Source organism: Trachymyrmex cornetzi, unplaced genomic scaffold, assembly GCF_001594075.2.
Source record: "Trachymyrmex cornetzi isolate Tcor2-1 unplaced genomic scaffold, Tcor1.1 scaffold5, whole genome shotgun sequence".
In the NCBI taxonomy this organism is placed as follows: Eukaryota; Metazoa; Arthropoda; class Insecta; order Hymenoptera; family Formicidae; genus Trachymyrmex; species Trachymyrmex cornetzi.
Genome location: NW_017299806.1, coordinates 973,717 through 986,859, shown reverse-complemented (window position 1 = coordinate 986,859; position 13,143 = coordinate 973,717). Strand labels below are relative to the sequence as shown.

General features: G+C 30.1%; 1 protein-coding gene and 1 pseudogene across 2 annotated transcripts in view; both read right to left on the bottom strand.

The window, feature by feature from the left end:
- LOC108765560 (ornithine decarboxylase 2) overlaps positions 1-3,886 on the bottom strand; it is a 5,237-nt gene extending 1,351 nt beyond the window's left edge. For both annotated transcript variants that reach the window (XM_018514327.1, XM_018514326.1), the window contains exons 1-5: positions 3,870-3,886; positions 2,019-2,241; positions 1,824-1,900; positions 1,417-1,589; positions 345-645 (exon numbers count right to left, since the gene is read on the bottom strand). In XM_018514327.1, the coding sequence (XP_018369829.1) occupies positions 345-645; positions 1,417-1,589; positions 1,824-1,900; positions 2,019-2,202 (735 nt within the window). In that variant the 5' untranslated portion in view covers positions 2,203-2,241; positions 3,870-3,886. The remainder of the gene's footprint in view (positions 1-344; positions 646-1,416; positions 1,590-1,823; positions 1,901-2,018; positions 2,242-3,869) is intronic.
- A 1,399-nt stretch (positions 3,887-5,285) lies between these two features.
- LOC108765521 (ornithine decarboxylase 2-like) overlaps positions 5,286-13,143 on the bottom strand; it is an 81,745-nt pseudogene continuing 73,887 nt past the window's right edge.

Genomic DNA, 13,143 nt, shown 5'->3' with positions numbered 1-13,143 from the left:
GTAATATTTTGATAAAATTAAAGTTCTGTTAAGTATTTTCTCTTTAATTTCGACAGTATTTGTTACTTTAAGCTTCATTGAAAGCAATATCCCGAATATTGTTAAAAAGTAACAAGAATAAATGTATGTTTTTTGCATTTTAAAAAACTATGGCCATCATACCCGAGTTTACCCTACGATAAAGTAAAAAAGTAATAATAAAGTAATGATGAGAGATACATTATATATACATACATATATATATATATATTACGTATTAACCGGCACTATCGGCAAAAAATTTAGAACAAAATCATCAAGAAAGTTTGAATAAATAAAAAAAGATTATTTTTATTTTTACGTACGTCGTCAAACTCTTCTCCGCTGATGCTTGAGAATCCACCGCCGATATCAATCAACTTTACGTTGCTGCATCCGATTGATTTAGCGACTGCGATTAACTGCTTGCATATTTCGATTCCTCTGTGGTAGGCGTCTAGCTCTAAACATGGAGTACCAACGTGAAAGCTAAAGCCATATAAGTTCAAGCCGAGATCTCGCGCGCATTGTATCAAATACACAGCTTCCTCGCATGGATCGCAACCGAATTTCTCTCCAAACAATATCGGCGAGTTTTTAGAGTCGCAACGTATGCGTATCACGACCCTGTGCAACCATAGAGCAATTATAAACCAAGAAAAAGTGAAGCAAAGAAAAGAATTGTATAATACATTATTATATATTATGATAAAATAGGGTAACTTTGACCTAGGCATCCATCATGGAACATGTCGGAATGAATTCCGATCGGAATCCATTCCGACTTGTTCCATGATAGGTGCCCTGATAAGGATAATTTCGACTCAAATTAAAAAAAATATCTAAATAACACATATGTTCAAAATCAGCACATAAAAATATGTTTTGAAACATTTTTAAGAGATTTTATGTCCAATTTTTACACGCATACTGTCTCCTAGCATTATCAAATTTAAGCCAAATTCAGTATAGGCTGATATTTTATCTCTAAGAAGTAATATTACGTCATAAAATATTTTTAGTTTCTTTTTTTATGAAGCTGCGAAGGGGCGTACAGAGCCGGTTTTGCAAATTTCGATTCTTGAAAATTTTTTAATAATAAAATTATATACTGTGTAGTGCTTAACCGCATTATAGTACACATCGGATGAGATATCTGAATAAATTTTTATTTTGCCTTTTTCCCTAAAAAATCGCTCTGTACGAGCTTTCAGGAGCCTTTCCTGATTACGAATATCTCAATTAAAATGCGATTCATTTGTAATATTTTAGCTATAATTTTAGTATAAAGAAATTCATCTTCAACCAGAGGTCTCTGTATAGTCTCTCCTGTCGACCCTTAACTGGCGCTTCTCTTACTTAGTTGAAAATTGATATATTACTATTAGTCTTACTTACTTAGCTTCCGGGAATAATTCCTTAATTTTCGTCAACTCAAGTTCGCTGTCAACCGTCATCCGTTCGACGCCTACGTTTCTAGAGTATTTTATATGAGACGGCAATTTATTTGGATGCGCGAAAATTATCCGTTCGCCTTGCACGTCATACTGCATTACTTGTGCTATTTCTTGCTGTTAGAAACATCATTAATTAACTTGTGAGTTATACAAGACGGTTTATTAATTTATACGAGGCTTATATAAGGCGTATACAGAGTGTCCCTAAGATATTTAATCTTTTCAATTCTTTTATTTCTTTATTCAGATTAGGCAGAATATATTAGTGAAACATAGTCAAGCACTTTAGGAGCACCTTGTATAAACAGCGAAGTTTAGATATTCTGTGAGATAAAAGCGAATATTTACCTTTGACGCGCAATCAAAAAAGGCATTTAAAGCCGCCAAAACTTTAATTACTGTCGAATTTGAATTACATTTAATCGCTGAAATTTGAGAAACAGAATGACCATAATTTTTATTGCAATACATTTCGGAAGATAACACAGCAATAGAAGAGAAATAGAAAAAAGAATGCAACAGACAAATGCTACAGACAAATACCATAGTGTGGAACAACCTTGGGCATTTTGCTAATCCATTCTTGATGTCTTTTAATAATGTCACCGACATCCGTGACATAGAAGGCATCTTCTGGCTTTTCAGTTTTAATTATATCTCTAATGACATCAATGTCATTTACACTATCATTGACGACATTTATATCTTCGAAATCCAAGTGCGACATGATGAAATTAATATAAGCACAATAAAATTTAAGATTTTCCTGCGAAAAAGATATGTATTCAAATACTTATTATTTCTTGATTAAAATAATTTGTCTTTATTTAGCTATTAAAATCGAGTCGGTACTAATTGTTTATTAATAAATTACGTTCGACTATATCATCTCGAAAATTATTAGTCATAATTAATATAACAATGAAACAATTATAGAAAAATAGGCTCGTGTAAATTGAACGCAATAAATTAAAATGTCACGGCTTTTTATAAACGAGCTTATAGTGGGTCTCAAAATTATCCACTGTAATAGTTGTAATTTTACACAACAATTTTTTACAGTGCATAGCGGTAGAAAAGCCCCTTCGCTGTGATTGGCGGTCGTAGATTTAAAAAATCATAACGGAAAAGTAATTAAAAGTTACTTTCTCAAATAATGGTAACTGTAACGAGTTACTTTTAAAAATCGGTAACTAGTAACGGTAACTTGTTACTTTTTCTACTCGGTAACGAGTAACTATAACTTATTACTTTTAAAAAGTAACTTTCCATTCCCTGCTTGTTCTCATGTTTATCTCCTGCTTGTCTGTAATCATTACACTGCTGGATATCGTCAGAGTCTCTCATAGTTGTCTGCATTATTGCTCCAATTTTTTAATAACAATGTGAACTGGTGGATTTTTTTACATAAAGAAACTTTTTATATTTGGACCTACTACATTATATAACAAGTATTTAGAAGTATATGTTTTATATAATAGGCATCAAAGACTTGATATTAACTTTAGTTTGACTGTTTATAGACACGATAATACAAAGATGAACTTTTTATATCTGGACTGATTTGATTATGCAATTTTGACATCACTTATGGAGGCAAATTTCTTTACCAGTAATTTTGACTATTTTTTATAATTAGATATTCAGACGTTTTTATTTGTTAAGATTTATCTATTTCGATGTTATTATTTGTAATTTCAAATTTGTTTCCTAACATTGAAAATGACTCGATCGGAGTCAAAACGTTTGTGTGTAATGTAATATTGTTAAATTGTTTTATGTGTATTTACATCTGGCTCGTTGTCCAACTTTGTATGTTTTGATTTATTCGAATCGAGTCATTGTATTTCTTTTATATTTATTATCATACTATTGCATTTTCTAAAGTCATGAAATTCAACATTCGCGATAAACTGTTAAAAATTTCGATTATAACATAGAATTATGTTCTTTTCACACTGTGTTTAAAATTTGATAACAGATTTTAATACGATAATTGACATTTACTGTCCAAAAACTAACAACAAAATCTAACGACAAAACATCGTATTTTTTTCTTTCCTAATCTATTTCACATATTACTGAAAAAATTCTTTTTATTACTTTGATCAAGCGCAATTCTTCAGCATTTTGCACTTTGCAAAGTTACGAAATTTGTTTCCAATTCTTTCAACAGATTCAATATTTGTACGTTACTTTTAAATAAAATTCGTATAAACGTTATAAATGTTTAAACGATGATGACTTCTCATCCACATTCTAAGTACAAATAAAAAATTACAAAGAATCACTAAACCTTATGGTTTATATAAACGCATAGTATATTTAAAATTAATGTTAAAAAATATACTTATTTTATTTTATTTTAATATATACGTATATATATGTACTTACGTTACATATATTTTGTATAGTTCAAATACGATCCGCAAACACAGAAAATAATTGACGTATGAAGCGACCGAAAGTAGATGCGTGCAATGGAACTGGCGACTGACTAGCACTGAAGAAGCGAAATTCCCACCTTTTATTAGCTGCGTTCGGTTTTGCAAATCGGAGGCATCCGTAATCATTCTATCCTGTGTTCACTGAATTCCGTAAACAATAATGGAATAATTACGGATGCTTCCGATTTGCAAAACCAAGCACAGCTGATGTTATACGTTTTTTCCAAATTCAAACAAATTCCAAATTTTCGAAATAAAGCGACTACGGTATCAAACGTGTTGCCGATTACAGTAATAATTAGCTCTTTTGCTGACATATAGAAATCTTATAAGCAAATGTTATTGATATTTCTTCATATGTTTCTTTGTTTCATGTTTATAAAAAATGTCATATTTTCAAGGAAATTGTTAAAGGAAATCAGATGATAGTATATATTCGCTGACGAACGAGATTAACATCGATGTATTCTTTCACAATCAAGAACATTAATATTTTTAAAGTTATTAGTTTAATGTTCTTTGGTACTCTTAAAGAAACTTTAAATTTTATCTCTAAATAAAAATTATAATACATAATTAAGAGTTTTAATAAATAATATAATTTATTTAAGTTTAGAATATAACACGTAAAAAAATATTTTGCTACTTCAACTAGAATTATAGCTTTAGAATTATAGCAATTGTATCTGATAGAAAATTACGTATCATACGCGTAGAATTTATAGCACAAATCTAAATTCTATCTCTTTCATCTATATGATTAGATGCAATACATATCCAGTATCGTAGTACTTGCGAATTGAATTTATCTATTTTAAGAAATTTATCTATTTTAGCTATTTTTCGTACTTAGATAATTTTTGCTGTAACTGCAAGATTACTTTTTTAAGTAAATATATATTTTATTTAATTTTCTAATTAATATACTTTTGTTGCAAAACTGATTGATAAAATACTAAAAATTATATAATTATTAATATAATTAATAATTTATTCGATTCTTTGCGATTCTAAACTTCGGTTAGCGATGATGCGTTTATAAATACGAGTTATGTTTATATTAAACTAGAATTAAATCTATAATATACTTAATCTCATTTTTAGGACAGCTTTGAATTATATTAAGAATTCATTCAATTACTCCGTTGAGTCACATTACTGATCGAGTTATACCGTTGATTTTAGAAAATAGACTTTTACTCCGCGTCAATTTGCGCTTTAAAATCTTTCTTGAAAATATTAACAATTTAATATATACAAGCTATAGATATCGTATGAAAAAAAAACAATAACATTATTAAGAATTTTCTATATTTCATTATTTTTATCAACATTAACCATTGACTCTTCCTGATAATTAAAATCACAATCCCCCCCCCCCCCAAATTAACTATTCGTCTATCTGAAGCTCAGGCAACATTATATTTTTAACAATTAAATCAATACGAGTCGGCGGTCGGTCTCCACATACTTGAAAGAAATTTCTCTTCATTTGCTGACTGCGATGATAGAGTAATAATTACTTCTTATTAAAAATCGTTTATGTACGCGCAAATAATGCAAAACGTAAGATTACCTCAGAAAGTAATTGTAGGCGCCTAGACTGAAAGCCCATCATTTCGTCGAAGAAGGAATTGAATACCCTGCAATTTATATAATACATTCTCATCATTTTTCCATTCTTCGGAACGATTCTCTTAGAATGCAAATACGAGGTTAATGTGAAGTTCGGAAGTTACGTAATATCTTCCAGGCTTACTGATAAAGTTTATCTTAGGATCGACTTGATTGCATCATTAATGATATTGGCGAACTGGAAGAATTACCATACAAAGAAAACGTCGATTCCTGTTGACCACATATGGTCAATAATATCTTTCTGCTTAAAATTAGCTGCGTTTTAGGCAGAGACACACGATTATCAATATTAAATTAATATTAAGTGTTTAAATATGTGTATATTTTATAAATAATTGCAATATAATCTGCAAGTAACAATATTGTGTTCGTACATACAAACGCTCAAGTGAAAAAGCATTACTGACCACATATATGTACATATGAGTTTAATTAAAGTTAAAATTCCGTTATAATTAACTTCTTGCAGAAAGACTTTTAATTTGTTCTTAGTCAGCAAAGTTGTGAAACAATTACCGACACGACTGACGCAATATCGCTTTTTTTGGCAATTGATGTTTATCTATTATGACATATATCAAAGTTTTATCGTATGATTTCCAATATCAATTTTAACCCTTATCGTATCATCTACAATTTGGTGCCTCATCCATACCATCAAGGGTCACTTCAAATCTCTTCGTTTTTTCACCTCTCTAAAATAATAAAAAAAATCGCTAAAAATTCACCAACATACTTTCAACTTTCTAGAATAAATATTGACTCTTTATTTTGGAAAATAATAAAATGTAGTATAATTTATAATTACCGACAGACTCAAAGAAACTTGCACGAACAGGAATCGATCGGTCACTAGTTACCCATATTAGTACACTGAAAAAAAATATAGTCAATTTTAATAAATATTTAGTTGAATACTGCCAACTAAATATTTATTAAATATAAAGATATATTTATTTGATACAAGAATTATTAATTTGATTTAACAATCTTTTTTTTTTACTGAACAAATATTTATTTATACGGTAAGTAAATATTTAGTTGGCAGTATTGAACTAAATATTTATTAAAATTGACTATATTTTTTTCTCAGTGTACGGTAAGGGTTAAGATGGTTTAAAGTTTGTAAATACCAAGTTTATATTCTAAATTAATTTTTAAGATGCTATTCTTTTATTTTGAGAAGATAATAAATAAGCTTGAATAATTGTATGTGTGAGTATTTTATGGGTTTCAATGCGCGTTTTATATGATTAATTAATTGTGAGCGTTGAGCGAGATTACTAGTACTTTTTAAATTTAACATTGAGACTCCCCCCCCCCCCCCTTCCTCCAATAGAGATCGAAACGTCGTCCGTTGTATATGGTCTAATTGTTTATTAAAAGTTTTTTTTCTTACTTAAGATCTAGAGTGGTTCGTAGCCCTTTATTATATTATTTATTTCTTTTGAATAATTGTGTGTTTTTGCTACAACATAATTAAATGTAAATTTTTTCGATGTTTCTATATTGGCTTTTATAAAAATGATACGAACCCTGGGGGTTTTAACGAAAAATATTGCAGAGCGTTATTTTTCGTTAAAAATCTTTGTGATAATCATTTTAAATAAGAAAAACCGAAAATGAGATATTCGAAGCGGAGAAGATATACTCGTAGTAAACATTCAAGAGAGCAGGATCAAGAATATTACTAGGAGAGTATATGAAAAGAAACTTCTGAATCTGATAATATTTCAATTTCAAAATTTTCTGTGAATTCAAGCTATTTGGACTTCGTAGGAAGTTCAAATAGACCTGAAGAATTCAGATTCTGTAAAAATATAGCGGGAAGGAATACTTCACCACATGTTCAGCTAATCACATCATAGTGTCTCTTTTCATTTAAATAATTTTTTCCATTTTGTAAACTGTTTTAGTCATTTTAAAAATTTGTCCTATATTACACTTATAACAGATTAATAAATTATCGTTTTCGATATAATGACTAAAATATGATTCAGACATAAAAGATTATACAAAAAACAAAATAGAGTCCACATTACCACCTTTTCCTCTATTAATTAGAGAAATATGTTTTAAGGTTTTACTTATTCTTAAAAGTCCTTTGCAAATCTAAAGTTGATTTTTTATTATCATCCCCCCCCCCCCCCATTATTTTAACTGATTTTTTATATTTATATAGGAATAATGTTTTATATCTCATAATTTATGCTAACTAAAGATTTACACTAACTAAACTCTTCTAATGAAAGAAAGATGGTAATTATCGGAGATTAAGTTCTATATACCTTGTCAATATCTGTTCCTCTCTCACCCGGAAATCCACCACCGACGTCGATCAAATGCACCTTGTCGTACCCGATTGCCTTGGAAACAGTAATTAATTGTTTGCACAATGCGATCCCTCTGGCGTAAGCCTCGAACTTCTCACATGGACTACCGACATGGAAGCTAAAGCCGTGCAAATTCAGACTAAGATCTTTCGTGAGCTGTATCAAATGCACGGTTTCCTCGTCCGGCTCGGTGCCGAATTTTTCTCCGAATACTACCAGCGTGAATTTCGAATCGCAGCGTATACGTATGTGGCACGAAAATATCCGATAAATTGCTAAATATATGGAATCAGTATATTTTACTTACTTAGCTTCAAGGAAGATTCCTTGATCTTGAATAGCTCACTTTCACCATCGACCGTTATTTATTCGACGCCCACTTTCCTAGCATATTCTATGTGAAACGAATATTTGATCGAATGCACAAAAATAATCCGATCACCTTGCACTCCGTATTGCATTACTTGTTTTATTTCTTGCTATTAGAAGGAAGATTCGCAATTATTTTAAAATATTTATATCAAATAACTAAAGAAAGATTTAAGGATTTACTGCGAATGCACAATCGAAACAGGCATTTAAAGCTGCCAGAACTTTAATTACGGTTAGATCCAAATTAAATAGCTTTAATTGTTAAGATAGAAAATCAAGTTAATAGTATTAAGAATTTGCATTATTGAAAATGTAAAAATGAAGTATTTAAATTCCAAAGTATGGAATAACTCCGGGTAGCTTGACAAGCCATTCCTCATGTTTTTTTATGACTTCACCAAAATCCAATATAAAAGGCATTTTCTTGGTATTCTGTTTTATTAATCATAGATTTTATAATATCCATATCATCCATTACATCATCAACAATTTTTATTTCATCAAAGGAAAATTGTGCCTAAACGTATATCACAAAACTTTGAATTATATATATGAACTTTCTGAAAATATTTAAGAATTTATTACTTATTTTTTTTATAGAGTGCAAATTATATTTAAATCATTTACAAAACAGCAAGAAAGAAGTAATAATTTTATAGAATTTTGGACATCTCTTAGAATGAGACTTTTGAGATCATATACTCAAATAAATTTTTCTTTGTAAAATAATCTTAAAATCAATTTAAATATTAGATGTAAGAGATATACTAATACTTAAGAAACACCCTATATACACATATACATGACTATCTCATTATTTTCACGGGGACATATATTTTATAGTCCATTTTATATTCTCTTACGTTGTTTCAATTTAGTAATGATGCTTTTATTACCGATTTGGAGAACTATTCGCGATTGGAACATCTTCACATATCACTAATAATACTGTTGCTTTTATACTTATGACCTATTAGATAAAAGAACGTATTTTAGGTGACACGGTAGTATCTCAGCGCTAAGACAAGTACACATATACAGTGAGAGCAAAAAGTATTCGTACAAGGACATTTTTTTATAAAAAAAGGATTAGTTATTGGGATCTTAAGTCGTGTCCAATATGGCCGCCTCAATAAAGATAAGGAGCTCCGCACAATAAAAGGAACAGGGAACAGAGAACAGAGAATAAGAATTTCAACCTATATAATACACATGTGTATTCCACAATACATGATTTCTGATAGGTTGAAATTCTTGTTTTCTGTTCTCTGTTCCCTATTCCTTTTATTGTGCGCGGCCCCTTATCCTCATTGAGACGGCCATATTGAACACGACTTAAGATCCTAATAGAAAATAAACATATATTTGTAGAAAATAAGCATTAATTAGCAATTTTATACAATGAATACATTTTGTTCTAACATATACAAATGAGCTTCGCATGTATTTCTGATATTATAAGCTAAATTTCTCGACTGTAAGAATACTTTTTGAGCATCCAAATAATGGAACTTTTAATTTTCGCTTATTTTTCAGATGATATATTTTCCATAATTAATATACATCTTTTTGATATATATAATTTTAAGACATACAGTCTATTTTATACTTTATGAATAAATTGTTAATTACCCAAGCAAGAAACGATCATCAATTAAATATCGAATCGACGTCAAATTAGTGTTGAAATCATCGTATCGATATCAATTCGATGACTCATTTCTCGCTGGATAATATTTAATTTTTAAAAATAAAGTTTTTTTAAAAAAGATTTTCTCTGTACGAATACTTTTTGTACTCACTGTACATGACTATCTCATTATTTTCACGCGAATATCTTTTTACAGTCCATTTTATATTCTCTTACGCCGTTTCAATTTGGTAATGATGACTTTGCTTTTATTACCGATCTGAAGAAGAATTCGCTATTAGGACATCACGTATCACTGTTGTTTTTACACTTACGATCAATTAGATAAAGAACATAACTAATCCTAATTTATACATACGTTCTCACGAGAAGATAGAAAAAAATATGAATTTTTACATTTTATATTATCTAATATAGTTTATTTGTAAGTGATTCGTCAATAAAACAAAGATACTAATATAAAAAATTATTATTTAGACTGAAAATATCCTAAATGGAAAATCAGTTTACGGTTGCACTTATTTATATGATATGACAAATCACGTGTAATGAATGCGGAAGAAATTTTGAAAACATATCGATTTATAAAAGCCGAGACGTTATAAAAACCAAAAATTTGGTATATTGCTTTAATATATTGCATTTAATATATTGCTTGCAAAAAGTTAATATAATATATAAAAATTGAACAGTATGATAGAAAATGCAGAAAAAAATAAGAAAATAGTAAGAAATAAGGAAAGAAAAGAACCGTCAAGATTATAATTGCAAGTATTTAAAAAAAAAAATACAGAGTTGCAAGAAATATTCACAGCTTCAATATAACCAGTAATGTGTAGGTAATAATAATACGTGATGATAATTAATGAAAATAAACACGTAAGTTATAAGCGAATAAAATATAAAGGAGAGTAGAGTTACTGATAATTTAAATTTGCAACGTGTGTGTTGTTCTGACTTGGATGGAATTGTCAAAAATATTGTATGCCAAATATATGCAGAAGATTCAAAATTAACTCAAAATGATTCATGTTGCGAACAAAATCTTCTTATATATATTGCATTCGCACTTAGATCTAAGTAGGAATGCAGGCTGTAAGAAGATTTCTCCTAATTATACGAAGAGTGTACGACTAATGGAATTCTACTAACGTACTTACGAAATAGATACGTTAAAACGGATAAATAAATTAATTTTACAGCCTGTTTTACGATTCTTATATACCTATTTTACGTTTCTTATACTCTTTCAAAGCACCTGTTCTATCTACAATTACAGTAATTAGCATTTCCTTTCATGTCTTGGCTTGTGCATAATTCATTTTTGTGATAATACTTTAAAGTAATTTACTCGAATGCGCATCATTTATCTATATAAATTTTTGTAATTATAAGTCTGTTTTCTGTGACTGAACCAGTACCACTTTTGAAGCTTAAAGTGAGATAAGTATATGTTCAATATCTGGCGAGAACGAGAAAGAAAATTCTAATGCGATCTAATGCAGCCATAAAAAAGACCTCATGAATATTATAACATCGGTAATAGATAAACGCAATATCAGATATAGTTAAAGTACACATCTTACATTTTGAATGTAACCAATGTAACGAATAACATTAACTCGAGAAATCATTATCGTTGATTAATTTATTTAAATTTATTCACAAGAATCTGATGTAAATTCATGTACAATACATCACGCTTTTTCTCCGCTTCATGAATAATAGTATTTTTTACGTAATGATCAGGTTTGCGGTTTGTATAATTAAGCTAAAACAACGTGAGATTAAACAACATATAATACTTACTGTTTCAGAGAAGTGAAATAAGAATTCTTGAATTCCCTCGACGAACTGATATCTAGAGCCTCATTTACTTACCATTTTATTAAACCCCTTTTCCTTGTTCTTCACATTGGAGTTCCTGTATCTGCTCTCGAAATAATCGTCGCTGACGCAAATAATGGCGGAGCTCTTCAAGCCATTTTCTTAGATACAGGGGAAAGGATTGTAAAGTGGTGTCTTATCTACAGTGACCCAATTTTTTTTTTAATTCCACTTTGTCCTCGGAGGTAGTAGAGAATCAACAGCGCTATTTTACGTCAGAAGGACAAGCTAATTACGAGTCCGAAGTCTAAAAAGGAATATAACGCGAGATAATAAGCGAAGATCTTTCAAAACGTCAAGCTATTGCGACGTTTTTCGTTTAAGAAAACTTTGTTGCCGGTTATGACACGCGACGAAGAAAAAACTGTCCTGTCCATAAGAGATAAGAAAATTCTCGCTCGTAAGGAACAACCAGATAATTAATGTCATTCATGTGCTGTGAAAGATAACAAACTATATGCAACTGATTCTTTGCCGAGCTTCTGGATAATTCGATCTATTTGTGATGCTTGATTATTAAATTAAAAAATTTCTAAATTAAAAGTCTTTCAGAATTAATAAGCAACGTCACAGTTCTTTATTAATATCCGTGGATATTAATAGAAAAAGAATAAAGGGCGGAAAAGCAAGAGAGAGCTAAAAATTACGTACAACAGTATAATAATGCGACTACCTTAAATTTCTTATTTCAAGCGTACTTTTCTCTACCTTTTTGCTCTCGCAACTATGGAAATTAGAATGCCGTTTCTCTATCATCATTATAAAACTTTTCCGTGCTCTTGTTCAATAATAATTTTGTTCTCTTAAACTTTGTTATCGAGTTTTACAATAAAATACGCTGCGCACACGTATAGTTCCGACAATACAACGTATTTTCACTTCCGCAGGTCATCCCATTATATTCGTGTATGACCGTTATTTTCATAAAGGATGAACGACGCGGGAGATTCCTGAACTCATGCCGCATTCACGTATTTACCAGCTAACTGGCCGGCCGACTCGCTTTAAAATGACGCTTAGCCTGGGGCTAGTCGTTCTTTACAATGGTTTCTAAGGGGAGAAAACGAGGGGCCAAATAGGGCGGAAAATAACCATTCTCTGCTGAAATAGTTTCGAGGAAAAACGGAAGAATATGACGAGCTTGTATGTACGAAACTATCGACATGTAATTGGAAAAAAAAGTTGGTTGCAAAATTGGAGTTTGAAGGAAGCGTAACTACAAAATCAAAAATAAAAAGCCGGTTCTAATTTATAGATTAAAAATTATGATAATTTTAACTCCCCCCCCCCCCCCCCCCATCAAGATAATTATATAAGACACTTAAACTGTTGCTAGAATG